At 28.3% G+C, this 21,025-nt stretch overlaps 1 protein-coding gene and 1 long non-coding RNA gene across 3 annotated transcripts in view; one reads left to right on the top strand and one right to left on the bottom strand.

Moving 5' to 3' along the window:
• The window catches only part of LOC142319294 (neuroligin-4, X-linked-like), an 894,612-nt gene extending 881,185 nt beyond the window's left edge, over positions 1-13,427 (top strand). The window contains exons 7-8 of the mRNA XM_075356400.1: positions 1,077-1,223; positions 12,492-13,427. Coding sequence (XP_075212515.1) covers positions 1,077-1,223; positions 12,492-13,219 — 875 coding nt within the window. The 3' untranslated portion in view covers positions 13,220-13,427. The remainder of the gene's footprint in view (positions 1-1,076; positions 1,224-12,491) is intronic.
• A 1,196-nt stretch (positions 13,428-14,623) lies between these two features.
• Positions 14,624-21,025, bottom strand: part of LOC142319292 (uncharacterized) — a 29,206-nt gene continuing 22,804 nt past the window's right edge. For both annotated transcript variants that reach the window (XR_012755165.1, XR_012755164.1), the window contains exon 3: positions 14,624-15,617. This is a non-coding gene — a long non-coding RNA (uncharacterized LOC142319292). The remainder of the gene's footprint in view (positions 15,618-21,025) is intronic.

Raw genomic sequence — 21,025 nt, 5'->3', positions numbered from 1 at the left:
TTGTGTGATAGCCATAATAATACCTATAATAATAAAATCATAGATTTTAGATTAAGAAAATTACTTCTGTATTATTAAGAGTATTACTAATGTAAATATAATAATATGCAGTTTAAATAAATGTATTTTAAAATGCTAATTTAAAATGCATTTCTAAAGGTGATTCATTTATTGTACAATGCAGATTACGATTAGGATTCTATTGATTTATTTACATATATGTGCATGTAAGTTCAGAAAATCTAGTTGTATATAAACATTTTGCCGATTAAGATTTGTGATAACATTTTAAAAGCACTTCATGCTGCCAGTTGATTAATTTATTTTGGCTATCAAATTTATCCCTAACTAGACATCATAATAATAAGATAATGTGAAAAAATTAAGTGGTGTTTACTTAGAGAAATAATTTAAGTCTCTGAAGACTCATAAACTACAAAACGGTGTAAGAAAATGAGGCAATTTAATTTCTTAGTATAAAAAAAAATTATAAGAAAAATAATGGATCTGCCAAATGCTTATTTATTCAAAAAAGCACCCACTTTCTAGCAGATTTTTAATTCACTGCATCAATATACTAAAGCAATTTGTAAATTAATTACTCACCTGACTTAAATAAATCGTAAATTGAACATTAACGCATAAAAAGAATGTTTTAATACCTTAAAATTTCCTCATGCTGTTCTTTATACTTATGGAATAGCATGATAATGACTTCTAACAACATCCCCAGAAATAGTGTAAGAGTTTTATAGCTGGAATTTTTAAGAAAATTAATCAGATCAGTTGGGTGATTGGTTATTCATAAATGTAAGCTCATATACAATTGTAATAGTGTCAAATATGTATTTTATTTTATTATTTAAAACAAAAAATAGAATTTTAAATTAGCACATACTTATTTTTCTTTCAATTTCATCAGTAAACTGAAAATCAAACGACATGGAGTTTTACCCTTCTGTGCACCTAATTATTAATTATAATGGTATTAACAAATGTTTGGATAGGTAGAAATCTGTTTATTATTTATTTTTATTTGAAGTTAATATAGCTTATTTATTTGTTTGTTTTTTAAGGAGCTAAAACTGAGGTAAGAAACCATTACAGAGGGCATAAAATGTCACTCTGGTTAAATCTTATTCCTCAGCTACATCAACCTGGACTGGAAGAGCTCAGCATGAGACATCATCATTTCCAAGAAGAGGGAGCACAATATTATGATGGTTAGTGAATAATTCAACATCAACTTTTATGCAATTAATTTATGAATTGTTTAGCTGGTTATTGACAATTAAATAGCTAATGTTCTTATTCAGCTCCTTTTATAAATTAGAAACTTTATTTACTCATTTGAATTTATCCTTAACATACATGAATGTGTTCATACTCGCATGCAAACATGCTGCTTATATTATATTATATTACGGAGATATTATTATATTATAATTTTATATTATATAGAATACTAGTACATTTCTTTAGTTAACACAAATTCTTAATTTTTTTAAGACCTTGGCTCTTGACTCATTATTTAAAAAAATATCATATTCAACTGTAAGTGAAAAAAATCTTACACAGATAAGGACAATTTTAGTTATCATTATTACTTTAATGAGGTGCAATATAGACTACATGTGGAAAAATTGAAATAGTCTATCAACTAGTCTATTCAAATCAGTCATAAAGTAGTGAAGAATTATAGTGTGAAAGGAATTTCTGCTACTAATGTAAATCAACAAATTAGTCAATTTATTCATTTGTTTCTTAGATTATCTCCATTATCTCCTATAGAATTGCTGTCTGTACTAACCCTATTTAAAATCTGCTACTCTATAGGCCTAACTAACTTTGTTATAATTAAGGAACAATTTTGCTCTGCCTATTGAGTACTACTCTAAAGTGTTATGATTAATCACAAATCATACATTTATGGAAGTTAAATTCAGTAAATTGTGAAAAATTATTTACTTGTTATTATTTATTTATATGTTTTTTTAATTAAAATTATAATTATATTATTAATAATCTATTTGAACAAAATTCATAAGCAGCTGTAATAATAAATTATTTACACATTGTAATACCTTTGAAATATCTACTCAAAGATTAGAACTTCAATAAAATCTAGCCCTTAAAATTAGATGGAAATTTAGACACGTACTGTATACTAAATAACCCTTCAATTCAATTCAGTTTAACATGCAAAGTACCCAAGCAATGGATTATGTGAATGTTTAATGAAAACTAATGGTAAAATAAAGCATACGTTTCTAGCAGGGATTTTTTTGTATCATTATAGTCTATGAAGATCAAAAAATCATTTATCTATTTTATCTGAGAAATATATAAAAAATAAATGGCAAGAAAAAATTGTTCAATTATTAGAAAATTACAGTCTGGTTAAAAAAATTACCCTCCCATATAAGCTGAATTTCAAAGAATAATGATGACACTGATAATAAAGATAGTATCCATGGGCAATTATAAACTGAGCCAGAGTCCAAAATTTGTTATTATTGTTTAAAACTCACTAAAAAAACTATTTATTATTGAAGTAATGCACTAGGCCAAAATTCCTGACCTAAAAAATTACATTCCATTTAGACTGACGCAATTCATTTTCTGATGTAATTAGGTTCCAAAAGTGTTTTATTACAACCTGCATGGGGAACTGGTTTCATCACTCCTTTCTTTCTGAAGATTCTGGGTTTAAATTGTAAGGTGTGATAATTTTTCATTCACTACAAAATTCATATTTCATATGAAACTTATTGAGCAGTTAGCATATATTTGCTGAAATAATCAAATAAATTAGAACACAAATAATTCAAAATTTTATATTATATATAGATATAACACAAATTAATAAAAAACACCTTAGATGTTAGGTTTTTTAATATTTGTTTTGTTTATTTTGTGGGAGATTTATAAAATTGTAAACTTAAATGAAAACAAAATTCAAAATTAGTTACTCTTATTAAAATTCAATTATGTTTGGTGAATAATTAATTACCATACACCTATATATTAAACAATATAATGATTAATTAATCACCACATAATTTTCAAGTTTTGAAATTATGTTAAAATTTAATTTCATCAGCACATGACTTTTTCTCAACAATCAGCTAATTATTGTTTATTATTTATGTTATTTAATTAAATATTAAAAAATGAAACTGTATTACATTTTTTTTATTCTCTTAATTATATTTATTAAATAATAATATGATTATTTAATAAATATAATTATTATAAATATAATAATTTATCTGTTATCTCATGTTATAATATATTATAGAAGAATTTTGTTATTTGGGAAGTAGAATTACTAAAGATGGACGAAGAAGGAGCGATATAAAATGCCGAATAGCACAAGCGAAACGAGCCTTCAGTAAGAAATATAATTTGTTTACATCAAAAATTAATTTAAATGTCAGGAAAAGATTTTTGAAAGTATATGTTTGGAGTGTCGCATATGGAAGTGAAACTTGGACAATCGGAGTATCTGAGAAGAAAAGATTAGAAGCTTTTGTAATGTGGTGCTACAGGAGAATGTTAAAAATCAAATGGGTGGATAAAGTGACAAATGAAGAGGTATTCCGGCAAATAGATGAAGAAAGAAGCATTTGGAAAAATATAGTTAAAAGAAGAGACAGACTTATAGGCCACATACTAAGGCATCCTGGAATAGTCGCTTTAATATTGGAAGGACAGGTAGAAGGAAAAAATTGTGTAGGCATGCCATGTTTGGAATATGTAAAACAAATTGTTAGGGATGTAGGATGTAGAGGGTATACTGAAATAAAACGACTAGCACTAGATAGGGAATCTTGGAGAGCTGCATCAAACCAGTCAAATGACTGAAGACAAAAAAAAAAAAAATATATATATATAATAATATCATTACTTTTTGTTTTATCCAACATTTTTACTACTAATTCAATTATTTTAGCATTCTTAACAAAAAAATTCTGCTTACTACTACTAAACACCCTTTCAATACACCCAAGTTTGTAATCAGCTGTACACTTAGCACACGCATTTGTAAACATCGTAAAAAAAAATTTTTTCAAATTAGTATACAACTTTCTTCTAAGTTTTACCTTTTCTTTTAAGTTTAGGTCTTAAGTAGAAGATATATTTTAATATCACATATTAATTACATAATAAAAGAAATATTCAAGGTATATTTCAGCCACCACATAGTTTATCATTCTTCATCAGCACAACACAAAAGGCTTCTTGCTTAAGAAATGTTCCATTCTAAGAATTCTTCAAATCATTTGACAACAGTGATATAAGATGCAAAGACATTTTATGAGTTATAGATTCTGAATTTTCTCTAGATTTGTTTTTATTTCTTCACAGTAACATATCATATTCTGATTTTCTTTGATATTATATTTTCTGATATTCTTCAGGGTATGGATTATGAAATGGATTTATGTAGTGATTTTCAGTGTTTAAATCCATATGGACTTCTTTACATTCATATGAAAAAGGTATGGCCGTCTCAGTGCTAGTTGGCATTTTGTTACATTACAGGTAACAATATTAACAGCACATCTTCATGCCTGCCTCTATCTTTCACCATTCTCTTCATTCCTATCACAGCTGCATTTAATTTGATCCCCACAATCTGCAGTCATCAACATCCCTTTCCCCATTTACCCCTACGATTATAAAATTTCATTTTGTAATCCCTAAGGTTGGTATGTTGTAAATAAAAAGATACTGTTTTTTAATTTATAAATATTTTCTACATACTTCTTGAATAGACATAATTATACAGTTTAATGTTTTATTAGAAAGTGAGAAAAATGTAATCAAATCTCAAGAGTTTTTAATTAAATCTAGTATGTAGACTAACAAGAAATATTATCCAGAAAATATTTATATTACATTTTAAAAATTCATGTCATAAAACATTCAATAATCTTTAATTCATGGCTTATTAAATAAGTATATGTGACTTGTAAACGAATTTGCGAAGATGATTATTCTCTTACCATATATTTAACTAAATTCCTGAAATTAGGTTAGGTTAACTTTTAGTAAATTAATATTGTGCAAGTGGTAGCGTCTCGGCCTTTCATCTCGAGGTCCCAGGTTCAAATCCTGGTCAGCCATGGTATTTTCACATGCTAAAAAAATTGTCATTCATCTCATTCTCTAAGGCAATACCTGATGGTGGTCCCGGAGGTTAAAAAAAAAAAATTGTATTTATATATATATATATCCAAAAAACATTTCTTTGCTTCCCCTTAATAACTACTGGTCATAGCTTTCTAGAAATTTTATACTGCAGTTTGAAAACTTGAAGAATGTTTGTTACTTAAAGTTAAACTTTTATTCAAGTTGCTAAAAAACTGCTAATGAAAGTCTTACTAATAGATTCAGGTATAAAGAGAAAATTATTTGATAATACTCAACTATTCTGAAATTTTATCTCAAGTTTATTCAGAGATTTATTATCACAGTTTGTTTTGTTGGGTGATTTTTGCATTTTGGATCTGTGTATTGAAAGAGAAAAAATAATGGTGTATTTATAAAAACAGTCCATTCTAACTCTTTTGAAACTTCAACATTAAGATTTTTTGGTCACCATGACTTTATGTTCTTAAAACCATTTTAAACATTAAAACATTAAAATTTGATTTATGGTGGTTGTTACAAAAGTTAAATAAAAGGTGGAGGTTTTCAATTTTACTTTTTTTTGAGGGGGTGAAAAACGTTTATACATTATAATTGCCTGGAAAACAAAAATATAACTTCCTCACAATGAATTTTCCTGTATGAGGAATCTCATGGTAACACAGAACCTTTAATGTGCTGGAGCTACTGTAGCTATCCAGTCATCCTGCCACATTGCGCGAAGCGTGAGTTTTACATAGCTAATAAAGATGCTATGACACAGAGAGAGATGCAAAGATGCTAAGATGATCGGATGCAGTAACATGGATAGTGAAGGATGGTTGACTTCATGCATCTTTAGCAGCACAGTCCACACATTCATTACCTGGAATCCCCATGTGGCTAGGGATCCAACAGAAGCTCACTTGTGTGTTACGAGGTTCAAGTCGGCAATTGCATTGTAAATTTCAGTGACAATAGGATGTCTGGAATAAAAATTTTATTTGTGGATCAAACTTTATGTGATGCTTGTCACTTCTATAAAAGCAAGATTATCAGTTATATTGATGTAATTTTTTTTCTTTATGTATGTATATTCAATATTTTATTCTTTATCAACTAGACTGATACCAATGATTCTTATTTCATTTAGGACGGGAAGCTCCTCTGGCAGTCCCATTGTAAGACTTTGCCAGATAACTTAAATAGAAGTTAAATTTTAAAATTAAAAATTACCTTTTCTATAAACTATTTAGAGATATTTTTCAACTTTTATCTTTATTATTGGTTTGTAATCAATTATTTGTAAAAATGATATAAACTCCAATATCTTACTAAAATTCAAGAAAATTATTTGGACAATTTGAGTTAAAAAAAAAAACATATACACATTTTCACATTTATTCAGTATTAAAACTTACACTCCATAGCAGTCTGTGTATGTAGTCTGAATACACTCCATCCACAGGTTGCTATGGTCTCTTGACTTACTCTTCTGAGAATATAGAAGAGTAAAGTCAAGACTATTCAACTTATTCTTGAGTTACTATTAATAGTAAAAGAACTTATATTTGATTTACTATTTTAAGCCAAGAATAAGTCAAGAATCTCAGTGGTGGCTCGTGTATAGGCACTGTGGAACTGCAGCACACCTATTTCCACTTGATATTATCGATAAAATTTAATATAATAAGTCTTTTTTTTCTTTAATTCTTTCTTTGTACTTGTACAATATATAATCCTTAAGCTTAATGTCGGTAGCTGTGCCCCAGTTTATGAAAAAGATACAAAAATCTTTGTATGAAATTGTGCACTTCACAGTTCCAGTAGCATGGTGTTTGGCTGTTGTACGCATGCGCACATGGGAAGCTGCATGCAAGGCTGTAAGGAAGAGACAGCACTGTTGCTCATGCAGTGCCAACCCTGGCATGCTGGCAGAAGATAGATTTTTTTTTTACTATACGAATGTTGTGCTTAAAACCATGTACCATATTCTTGAATGTGATAAAGTATAGAATTAGATTATTATTCTGCTTCCAGATATTCTATTTGATTCATTTTTTGTTCAGTTCTTTTATTTTACAGAAAAATTTAACCATGGCTTTGAAAAGGCCCAGAAAAAATTTCTGGATCAGCACCCCCACTAATTTCAGCTACGAGCTGCCACTGAAGAATCTGTATTCCTTTTTTTATAATTGGCAAGATTCAGGTTAATATTTGTAGATTTACCCAAAATTTAAACTTCAAAAACAAATCTTGCTTAAAAAGCTGCTCTAAAAATAAAAAATAGCAATACTTATGCAATTATTTTAATTGAAACTTTTTGAAGTCAGTACCAGACGAAGGGTGAGACGTTTTAGAAGGGAAGTTATCTGGTATTAATTTGGTATTGATTTCTCAAAAGTTTAAAGTATATCTAATTGAAAAAGTATTATTATTCTAAGTAAAATTTTTTAAATGTGGCACAGTTGATATATAATACTATTTATGTATAAATAAATGAAATACAACCTTACCAACAATTCATTCGCAGTCTGTTTTCTAGTACTCCAACTATCCTCAGGAAAAGTTATTCTTCAATTTATATCATTAAAATTAAATTATGTTATAACAACTGTGACCTTCTTACATAACAGACATAACTAACTTTATACTATGATGATCAGTTGTGATTTTAAATTTACGTCTTGCATAATTTAATTTTAATGATATAAATTGAAGAATAACTTTTCCTGTGGATGGTCAAATGACTGATAGTACTAGAAAAGTGACTGCAAACAATGTGTTGGTAAAGTTGTATTTCTTATTTTATTTATATGTAAAAAATATTATTATTCTACTTCGGTGGATTTTTTTCTTAGTTTATAATTTTTGTTAATTTTTAAATCTTTATTGAGATTTATTTATTACTATTATTTTATTAATAATTTTACTTTTGTAATAATGACATTACAACATAAATCTCACTTACAACTTTTGTTAGATCATGTCACACATTGTATTATGAATTAATAAGTTCATTTTTGTGAAGATTTACTCCTTAACTCATTTAAAATTATTTAGGCAAAATTAAATGCTGAAAACAATTTGTTCACAGTAATACATTTATAGTCGGTACAACTTAAAATAGTGAATATTGTTACAAAGGAAATTTTGAAAATGACTGTTCATGGTTTCCTTGTAGTTGAATATTCTTTTGGACTTAGATTGAATACAAGCTCTTATATTCAATCTCTCATTGAAATCTGAATTAATTATAGGAACTATACTATTTCAAAGGAAAGTTCTGGACCAGAAAGTGAAACTTTATAGTTTATGTATTAGTCAAACTTGAAACAGTAGAGTTGGCTTCTATATTGCATTGACATTGTCTGATTAAATTTCAGATTGGTGAATGTTTGTTTTACAAATAAATATTTTTATTCAGTTTTAGGTTCGCATATATATTTTTTACAACTCATAAAGTATCTCTGATCCATTTTAATCAACATGACTTTAAGATAAGATAGCTATCTTAAAGTTTTTTTTATTCAAAAATGTCGTACTCAATATTAGTATTATTGTGTAATCCATCTACATTAATCAATATTCAGTTATTTAGTTTTCAGTTATTCAGTTTGTCAGTAATAAATCCTATATATTTACAATATTGAATATTTATAGAAAGATACTAATAACTTTAAAATAAAAAAACAAATTAAGCAGTGAATTTTTTTATTTAAGTTTTATAATAAGTAAACTGAAAAAAAATGTATAAATAAAAGAACGTTTTTTTTTTTTTAAATAAAACTTATGGTGCATTATCTATTGTACTGAAGTTTGTGGAATTCTTCACTACCTGAAAGTTATATTAAATTTTTTCATGAAAGATATTTACTTTTTTTTAAACATCCAAGTTATTAAAGAACTTTTAGCAGAATTTCTAGTTGCCAGGACTTGATTCAAAATTTAGAACATTGTAGTATAAAACTATGCTGAATTTCTTTGAACACTATATTCAATCTCTAAGGTTGTTTATCACAAATAATAATAAGAAATTATAAAAGAATGTATGATATTTTTATATCTTATCATAGGCTGCTAACTCCATTATTTATTTGAGTTAATATAGAAATGACTGCCAATATTCATGAAATATGAAATAATTTCTGTACTTATTTCATTATCTCCTTTTTAAAATGTATGAGTAAATGATAAAATCGTTTTCTTCGTCATAAAAATATCAAGAAATACCTTTTGTGGAATTTTTCTTTTAACAAGCTTAATGTCATCAATAATAAATTTCTGATTTCAAATTTAAAATAAACACCTCAGTAAAAACAAATAAATACTTCAGATTAAACATGGTAAATTCATAAATTGATTTTTTTCTACTACTCATAATGAAAATATTTTAGCTTGACTAAACCTTATCGTTAAAGACCAGTGAGTTACTCGTGCATAGATGCAAATGTTTTGACAAAAAAATTGTTACATTTTAAATTTGGTTCAAATTATCTTAAGAAAATAGTGTATTTTAACTCTGACCATAATGGATAAAAAATATTATGCTTGTCATAGACCATTCATAAGAAATAATGGTTATATCACAATGGGTATTCATAAGTACTGAATAGAAAGAAAGTAGAGTTGTATACCAATCTTTCAAAATGTGAGAGAAAATAACAGTGTTCACTGGGAGTGTTGTATTATTGCGTCATTCTTTCAGTGAAATTCCCATTCAGTTTTATTCTCTGAAAATCATTATAGAGCTAGGATTAAGGATGGTCCAGCAGGATTATGCCTGTTGGGGATTCTTCTAGTTCTGGTTGTTTATATTCTCTATATTGCAGATGCACCACATACCTCACTCATTTTCTCTATAGCAAGAAGTGTCTAAGGTTGGCTGATGGCAGATCCTGTTGGTAACTTATTTGTAAAAATATATGTACGAGTATATATAATATATAACTTACTTGTTGGTAAGTTTTGTTTGGAAGTGATAATGTCATTTCATTCACCAAATATATCTGCTGTATAGTAAACATTGTTGAGCTTGCAGAAATCATCTACTCTGAATAGTGCCTCCTTATGTGCTTTAAATGCATACAACCATAAGTATGGTTGAAACATATAATGTAAAGCAATAAATTACACAGGTTAACAAAAAAAAATATATCTTTTGGAACCGAGATAAAAGTAGGTAAATTAAAATGTATTTTTTATGCTGAATCTTAAAATGAAATCAGTTTTTCTCCATCACTCTCAGATTTTTCTATCCCACAAACAAAAGAAAATTATATATTTTGTAAAGCCTCTCTGGAGACCAAGAAGAATGGTCGACATGAGACTGTACAAGACTTCACTTCATTTACATTCATACATATCATTCTCATTCATCCTCTGAAGTAATACCTTATGGTGGTTCCAGAGCCTGAACAGAAAAGAAAGACTAAGAAGAAGCCTTATCATTTTCTGGGCAGCAATGATTCGCCATGAGTTTCATCACACTTAATAGCTTTCAAAATTTTTGTCATACTTTCATATGTTTCCACTGTGCTACCAGTATAGAAGAAAACTTGATGTAACAACACTGCCTTTAAGTTTCTTTTTGATAATTCTATAAATAAACGCCAATCATGAATAAAATATTCAATGTCCAGTTCAGATATTAGCCTCCTAACATCATGGCAGGAACAAATTAAACCATCTCTTCTAAGTATTTCAGTAAATTTTCATTTTGATTTTTATATACTGAAATTTTAGTATCCTTGTTTAATAAATTCCATTCTTTAAGATGTGAACCTAATAGTATTGTATGTTGTTTCAATAAATACAAGTCATGAATTAGGTCGCTCAGTTCTGCTTGTGTGATGTGATGAGGTTCAGTATTTGATTCTTCTGGAATGTAATTAATATCCATTGAAGTTGAGGATTCATCGGTTGAGCCTTCTGGGGAATCAGAAATTTCTTTCCAAGAAGTTGGAGCAATCAGAATTAGTAAATCAATGCCATGAAGTACTGGTCTCATAGGTCAATGAACATTTGGTTATGCAATACTGCTTTTGTTGTTGAATTGAAACCAGTAACATTTGTTCAGCAAAAAGTTTAGTAGACTCTCGACAATCATACCGTATGCCAAAAAGCAAATGTTGTTTTTTTCCTTTTAACCAATGAGTTAATTTAACATAGAACTTGATGCATGATACTTGTGGAGCCCAGGGTTTATCTTGGTTTCCCAAGGAACAGTCAAAATAATGTTTGTAACCAGTTTTCAGTAGATTCAATACTGGTTTTTGTTGACTTTTCATGATGAAAACGTATCAAAGAATATTGGAGAATTTTTACAAGCCCGATTTTTATTCATTGTAAAATTCAAATTTTTTAATCAGTGAAAGTAAACTGAAATATTACAGAATTATACTTAATTATAAAAATAATTAAGTTCAATTCAAATTTATAGATACTTAATTATTTAAAATACTTCATAAAATGATCACCCTGTGGAGTGCAATAAAACAGTGCAAAATACACACACAACTTAACAAATCTTGATGTTTAATAAAATAATACCAAAAGTTGTTCTGTAAATCTTTCAGTAAATTTATGGCATCACTTATGAAACAATCTTTATAATGTGTGTTATAAAACCACTACGACAACTAAAGAACACAGCAAGTCATACTCAGAGCTCTGAACTCATACTGAAGAAAATCTCATCATGTTGAATTACTCATTATTTGTCTCACTGACATGTCTATACATGTCTGTCATCATACATGAAATGACATCATTCAACTGTTATGTATCAAATATAGATCTACAGCAAGCATCACAATGTAAATCAGATGTGAATAAGGAAACATACAGATGTACTAACTTATTTGTATTATTTGTTCAATGAATGATGGAACAAATAAATTTAAGGAGATGTAACTTAAGAATGTTACATTATGGGTTATTTTGGAATATGTATTCAGATTCAGCATATAAAATACTATATAGGGCACCTTCTCCCTGTTCAGTTCCAAATTTTATGTTGACCAGTGTTATTGAACATCTTCTAGAAACACAATGCTATACTCATTGTCTCTACTTATAAGGGTAGAAATATTATAGTAGTAAAAAAGAATGTGTTTGACTGGTAACATTCAAAATTAGATGAGCACTAATTCAAACTGCTAAAAACAGATAGATATTTGCCATGATAATCTTAGGATGTGATTTGTACCTAAAACGTTTTATTTTTTATCAGTACGTTTTCAAACTTGTTATGAAGTCAGTTTAAAAAACCACTTTCTATTGGTAAACCAAGTAAAAATTAAAAGTGAATTATTATTTTATTACATATTTAAACAATGTATTATTTTTTACAGGATCAGTACGGCCTCAATCACTGCAGCGCCCAAATCTACCCATGCCACCAACTACTACTACAACACAATTACCAATCACGACTTCAGGTACAACTCATAGAATAGAACCTATTACTATCAGCACAACTACTGAATGCCCACCAAATACCACTGCCGGACCAGCAGCAGATAGTGTACGGCCAGCAAACAGTCAGAATCTGTTAAGAAAGCTTGCATCCAGTCATTATCAGAGTTATACAACTGCATTGACTGTTACAATAGCAGTCGGTTGTTTCTTGCTCCTTCTAAACATACTTATATTTGCTGGGATCTACCACCAGCGTGATCGTGCCTCTACTGATAAGAAGCAAAAAAAGAAGGAAGAGCTGGCTGAAGTAAATAGTTGCAGTAGTAGTTCTGGTGATATTGAGTTAAAACATGCACTACCAGAAAGTAACTCGGGTGGCTGTAGTACAATTGTTGAATTACCTCTTCAAGAATTTAAATCATCACCACCACCTGGAGCAAAAAGATTGCCAAACTGCACTGGTGATTTACCACCAGGTTATTGTATGGACACTCAAGAATCTCCTATTGCACTAACAAGTCCATCTATTCCTGAACCCCCACCTCCCCCTAAAGCTCAACCTCCATCACTGTGTAATACCGGCATTCTTCGACAACAAGGCTGCCCGCAAACTCCTAGCCAAATGAAGAAACGAGTTCAGATACAGGAAATATCCGTGTGATTATGTTTCATTTACAATAATAAAAATTAGACATATTTTAAATTATAGGGCCAGCTGGATTTTATGTATATTTTCTAAAACTGTTTTTTATTTATTTTTTCCTGTTCATTCATGATATTATATATCTACATTTTTAAAGCATTAACTCTCTAAATAAACTCACACTTCTATTGTATTCAGCATTACATAAAAAATTAGTATGATACAGATTTTCATGTTAAAATTACGAATATACTCCAGTTCCATGGAAATTAAATTTATAGGTAAAGTATGGGTAAGTGTGTATGAATTTTTAATTAAAATTCATTCGTAAATATTTTTATACGCATTTATTAAGTTTTTTTTATAAATTTAAAATCTTTGTATGAATTAATTGATAAACTGTATAAAAAAACTGTTTGAATAAACATTTTATTATTTCTACTTCTCTAGTTTAGATATAGAATTTAATACATAAAATCCAGTAATGAATTTAAATATACAATTAAAATGGACTAAAAGGCTACAACAAAGAATTGAGTTTGAATGGTTCTGTTTTGCAGTGTAACTGTGTTTACTCATATTGAGTATTAATTGTGAATAAGGTATATTGGTTTGGTTGTACTAGTCGCACTGCCTTGGCCTACCTCTAAAAGACTATGGTGATTGAGTTAATTGAACTCAAATTTCTGGTGATAATGTTTAACAATGAAATTAAAAAAAATAACTGTATACATTTTAATTAATAACAATAATAATTTATATTGTCGGTTTTGAATAATTTTATTCATTTGAAAGATTATTATTATGATTGTAATTAATTATTATTTTAATTGCTAATTTGTTTAAAATTACTGTATTTATTAATATTAGTAAACATATATGTGCACAGGAATTGAGAACAAAGTTCAGCACATTGTGGCAACAAAGCTGCATATACAGTTTGTAATAGTTTTTTTGTTTTTTAATGAAATGATTGTAAAGATATAATTTATATTTCTTCATAATTTATAAAATTAACTAATAATGTGCCAAAATTGTTTTAAATACACATGAAATCTAGATTATATCCCAGATAATTTATTCAATATTATTTAACACTGGAAAATTCATGAACAGAATATAAAAAATGAATTACCCAAGTCAATAATCAGAGTTAAATATTGTAGATATAAATGTGGTAGATTACTCTGAGGAATTAGGAAAGGTTGACAGATGTATTTTCTTTGATGGAGCTGTAGGGTTTCACATTCAGACCAAATACATAATGAAGAGACGAGAAGAGTGGGAGTGGATAATACAATAGTGGATGAGAACAGCTTGTAGTATTGCATGTACATTTGGAAATCTAGTTAACACACATTGATTCTAAAGTAAGTATTTTTTATCTAAATTTAACTACATAAATCAATTGAGGTTTTATGGAAATTCATTTATATATATATATATATATATATAAGTGTATGTAAGCATAAATCCTTACCACTACAAATACTGGAAAGAAACAGAAACTCTAACCATTTTAAATAATTTTGTTAGTTAAAAAATTACAGTGTTTCTTATAATAATGTCAAGGACTGATTAATTATAATAATTTAATGAAGGTAGAGTATATCAGTTTCTTTTTATACTGTTATTTAAATTACAAGATTTTTGAGCTTCTAAAAGGAAAGGAACTAACAAAAAATTTCAAGGCTTATAAGGTATACTTCAATGATTCTGTATAGGAGTTTTGAACTAACTGATTGTCAGACCAGTAGAATCAAAACTACACTCAGACTGATAACTTATGTGTACAACTACAATGGAACTGGAACATTGTATTAAGCAAATAATTTTTATGTACACCTTCATAATTAGCCAATTATGAATTTCAGGCCACTTTTTTAAAAATCTTCTGCATTTTCTGTTTTTTACTAAATGCATTATAAAAAATATTTAAAGGATTCAGATCTAACCCTTTGTTTTTTTAATGTGGTGGCATCATTCCACACCTCATCCAAAAAAAAACAAACAAAATCTAAAGAATACACAAAGCAAACAATCGAAGTCAACAAATTTGTGAATGAATAAAAAAAATAATGTTTTTACATAAACCTCTTAGAAAACAATTTTAAGTTGATCAAGGCTTTCTTCAGAACAACAGAATTTGTTCTAACTTCATGATCTAGTTTAGTCTGAAAATGTACCACTTTTACTAGTGAAAGTATCTTTTCTTACTTAAATTATCATGTATATATATTTAAATGTCATAACTCTTAACAGTTATAAACTAAAATATAATAATGCATCCCTAAAAATGGCAAAACCAGTCCTTAAAATAACAAACATTTAATACTAAACTTGCTATGAAAAATGAGGTGTGAAGCAGTTACTTGTAAGAATGCCAAGCCAGTTGAAATGCAGCTGGTGTTCAGCCCTACAAGTGAACAAGAAAAAAAGCATTAACAGCTCAAATTTATTAAACAAAAACACCGCAATTTTTTTAATTCTAATATTTATGTAAAATATATATTAATCTGTCATAAAAATCGTCTAATGACTACCGTTTACATATACTCGAACTAGTATAATGGCGGAACTCCATTCAAGCACTTGGATCATTCTGTTTCTTATAACCATACCTAAGAATTATATAACATCATATTTAAGAATCTTCATGTATGAAAACAAACATTTTTACTTTGTTGAAGGAGAATATAGATAATTGAGAAAATAGTGTACAGTAAAAAGAGAAGACATAGGACCATACAATGATTGTGTGGTTTGCTACATTGAATAAATTAACTCTTTAGATTGCATTCTAAACCCGATTGTGTACTCAACCTGAAAGAAGGTTAGTGCAGTTGACTTGGAGAAAACGCTCTCCCTCAAATCAACACTATCATCCATTAAGAATTGATGTCAACTGATGGATCACTCAGAATTAGTTAACGATGAGGAAATGTTTGAAAAGTACTGTTTTACACTGCTTTTTAATTTGATTAAAAAGCATATTAAAAAAATTGAATTCTACATCCATTGCAACATTTATAGTAAAACCTTTTATTGTTCCAAAGCTAAAGATTAAAAATCCCTCATCCTCGCTATTTGGTTCTAAACAGAAATTCATGTATAAAACACATACATAAACACAAACAAGCATGTGTATGTTTTTACTTGAATTTCTGTTTAGATAACCATTGTAACTGATTATAGTATAACAGTATTATAATTTTTTCTGATCAAAATCTTTGCTTTTATTGAAAAATGTGAATTTTAAAACCAAATATCTAAATTTGACTTGACTCAAATTATACTAAGATTTAAATAAAGGACACAAAACACTTCATAAAAATGAATTAATGTATTGTTTGTACAGATTTTTTTCTCAGTACTAATTAGAAGCAAATGCATATCAGTTCAGAGAGATGATGAACAACAGATCTTTTCTTGACATCTAAAAGTATGAAATGGTCTACTTATTTAAAGATAGGTAGTATTAATCATTTTACTTGATAAAATGTCTACATCCTTAGTTTATTTTACTAATAACTGAAAATAAGTGGATTGCATAAAAAGGTAAACAAAATTTACTTAGAATATTATATTATACTAAAATCATCACAATCTTTTTATCATTAGGAATTTACATACTTTTTCTGTTAATGTTTCACATTTTAGAAATGTGGCAGGAAATCTGTTGCATGGAATCATGCTTAAAAAAAAAAAAATTATAAAATACAATTTTAAATTGCAAGAGAAAATTGGAAAGCAATATTTCAATTACCATTTATTTCAAAAAAAGTTGCTAGAAATGTAAGAAGGAAAGTTGTAATTCATCACTTACTTCTTCAAATTATAATTAATTTGGTTATGTTTTCTTTCAAAACTGAACTGTTGCAAAAAAATACCTTCGTTCAGCAATTGCGTTCATTATTTCAGAACAAAGAATTTCCACATATTTATGACTACTATAATGACATTTCAAAATATGTGCTATAAAGATACATTTTTTAGCAGGTTTGATTGCAGTTCTATTTCATTTCAATTACTAATTGTATTTGTTAATTGAATTATAATAGAATAATTTACATTCAAACCATTTTTATTTCTATAAAAGTATGTTATTTTATTGGCTTTACACAATTTAACTTTAAAAAATTTTTTTTAATGATTTTACATCTTATATTGCCAATAACTGAATCTATTAAAAAAAATGTAAAATTAAGTATTCTAACTAACACTAATCATTATAATTTGGTGAAATATCTGAGAATTATTCAACTGAGAATATCTTCAACTCTCAGCAGATGGTGGTCAACAAAAAAACGTCAAATGTGGTGAGAAAATGGATACTTTCTTTAGTTTACTAAAGAAAGGCTTATATGATTCATTTTTTCTAGTAACATTTATATATTGGCTGCTTATATGATTCACATTGTGATATAGAGTGAGCACTAAAAATCATCATTAAAATCTATTATCCTGTACTAATTCAATAACCATGACAGAAAACAAAGTTTTAGTTTAACTTGTTTTGAGCTATTATCACCTGAATCACCTCTTTTTCCCCCTTTTTTTCTGTTTACCCATTGGAACCACCAAAAGATATTACTTCAGAGGATGATATGTAATGAATGTAAATGAAGTGTAGTCTTGTACAGTCTCAGGTCGACCAGTCCTAAGATGTGTGGTTAATTGAAACCACCTGAATCAAGACTTTTGTATCTGAATATTATGAATCTTAATGACACTATTCATTTGTAGGTTACGTAATAATCTGAAAGCGTCTAAGATATTACATAATAATTTTAGGAACAGTCTTCCCAAATTCACTCACACACTGCAGGTTATAGTTTTAATTTGGCAACTACATTGAATTGGAATAATTTCATGTTATTCTACTGTATGTCAAATTTTCAAACATTTCAAATTCACTAATTACATTTTTGTGACAGTACTGTAAACAACTGTGTGCCAGATAGGTACTGAAAATGATAATCAATGTAACAAACAGAATAGGTTCAATTCAAGTTAAACATTTTTATACTGACCACAAAAGGAAGAAGATGTTTTTATGGCTATATTGTTTTGAAGATGAAAGAAATTTCCTGCATAAGCATTGAGTGAAAGCTTCAGCTATAGCCAAAAGTAAAGTTCAAGCAGAATTTCTATTGAAAAACAGATAATGAATGATTATCTTGAATAAATGGACAATTTATATTATTACACAATGAAGATATTTAGATGTACCACTTAACAAAGAATACAGATTACAGCAGGAATACACAGGTGTACTGGGAATACAGGAGTATGCAGGTATACACAGATGTACAGCAGGAGTATACTTTTGCATAAAATTACTAAAATATTCAACCCCTCAATCATGGAGATAACTCTAATGTATCAAAGCTTCTTACGTTATGAACTTCTATCTCTTCAACTATTGTAAGACTTAAGCTGAGAGAAATTTTTTACCATGCACCCCAAATTTCTATGATGTCACATCTAGAAACTACTCTCAAGTTAAACATCTAAAGAAATAAGTCCTTCACTGCTATTTGAAAATAATAATTTTAAACTGAAGAAAGAAATTAATAAAAAGTTGTAAAGTGTAATTCAGGATATCTTACTTTCAATATTCAGTTTACCAAAACATGTAATAGTGTATGTCTGTTAGCAATTTTTTTTATCTTTTTTTTTCTTCTTAATAGTTTTTTATTGTAAATTGCAATCAGGATATAAATCTAGATTTCAGTATTGAACTATATCAAAAATCAAAACAAGAGCTTTACATTTTTATAAAAACCATATTTCCAAATAAATTATATAAATAAAAGGTTGTCCAGATCTTGTTGCAAGAAGTGTTCATATTTATTACATAATAATTGTTTAAGTTACCTTGTTTTTTGCAGAAAGCACAATTTAGGTTTAGTGTCTGCTCTTTGTTATCTTCGTTCATAAAATATTAAAAATAAACTATGAATAAATTTATTTCTATCTTAATGTTATACCTATTTCTATTGTCCTATTAGTAATTATTCAAGTGTACTTACATGAATTTTAGTTCTTTTTATGTTATGTTTAATGAATATGGAAGTTTACCTTTACACTGAATTAGCATATTTTGGGCCAAAGTAAAGGACAGATATAGAAGATTTATGTCAGATGATTATTAAAAAGATTAACCAGACTATAAAATAAAGTTACAATCAGATAGCTCTATTAAATTATGTCAAATTCTCCAACAGTACACAAGAACAACAAATATAATAAAATTATAAAATGATATTAAATAAAACCCAAACAATTGATAAATAAAGATGTTTTCCTAAATGATTCAAAACTGAGGAAATTTATAACCACACCAACTACCAACGAAGCAAAAACCAGAACAATGCTCTCCTGACTTGGCTAAGGATGCAGGATTGCAGGGACAAAAAGGATTTTCAGAAAGAATACCTTCTAAAATTGTGATTTATCTCTAAATTTTAATTTTTGGTTTCTTCATTTAATCAATAACAAAAATTCATAAAATTCTTACAACTTTATTCTTTGATAATTCTGAATCCTAAATTATAGATAGACCCAATGGCAGCTTGCGTGTAAGCACTGTGGAAATGCAGCATCCCCTATTTCTAGTTGATATTATATCACATTTAATATGAGTCCTTTTTTATTTAATTCTTTCTTTATACTTGTACAGTATATAATCCTTAAGCTTAACACGCTGAGTGCTGCCAATACAGGAAGTAAAACGATTTTAACACTTTAAGTGCCACGTGAGTCCAACGTGGATTCACAGAGTTACAGATCTAATAGCCGCGTGAGTCGATTATTTCACCACATGTTAGGTTTAGTTATATGGCCTTGTAACTCTGCTCTGGATTCACAGTTCCTATTAAAACACATAGCAAGTGAAAGAGCACGGCCAGTATGTCATGAAACTGTTACTGGCCTGTTGATAGTGAGTCCACACTGGTGTCACATGGCTATTACTGTATGATAAATGTAATGAAATAATGCAGAATATCAGTATTACAATATGATGTTATTTTTATTGACAAAAACTATACAAAAGCAATTGCAAAAAATCTGCTAGAAAATGGGCTTGAAAATAAAATATAGATAATAAAATTTCAACTTGAAAATAAAAAAAAATTAACTTTTCAGACAAAATATTTATGTACACCAAAAAAACAGTCCAAGCAAAAGTGTTTTTCACACCACACATTTATATTTGGTTTGAGTAGTTTTTCACATGGCAATCTTCCTGCCTTCGGCCTTTGACTTTTCTTCATAACATTTATGACAACATCTTCTTCCTTGTCTGCCAATATCGACAAGGTGGTGAGGTTGGTCTACTGGTGGAGAAGGAGGAGGAATGGCACTAACGTTGATTTCTGTCAATTCTTCGACTAATTCTTCTTTGAATGTGATTATTTGCATGTTCACATTTGTAAGCTGATTGTATAAGTATAGCGCATTTACTACATTGGTTCCAAGAAGCAATTCTACAGCAAGTTTTCTGTATCACTTCACTCCAGGTCTCAGAGACGAGCAATAACTCTTGATTTGGTCTGAAGTATCGATGAATGCCTTTGTTTTGTTGTATTCTATGACACACTTTGGTTTCTGAATAAGATTGTTTCGTCTCTGAACTTCTATCATATCATCAGTGAGTTTGGTTGTCAACATTAGGACATCTTTTCTGTCCTGCTATTTTAACACAACTAAACCTGTATTGCTTTTAGCAGCAAAAGTTTCCCCTTTTTGAAGTTTTTTTTGAATTACACTTGGGGGATTATTCTTTCTGTTTCATTTCAAAGTACCAACCAGGTGAGT

The sequence above is a fragment of the Lycorma delicatula genome, chromosome 2, assembly GCF_047948215.1.
Source record: "Lycorma delicatula isolate Av1 chromosome 2, ASM4794821v1, whole genome shotgun sequence".
Classification (NCBI taxonomy): domain Eukaryota; kingdom Metazoa; phylum Arthropoda; class Insecta; order Hemiptera; family Fulgoridae; genus Lycorma; species Lycorma delicatula.
The sequence above is the reverse complement of the archived record's forward strand: the minus strand, read 5'-3'. Positions and strand labels throughout refer to the sequence as shown.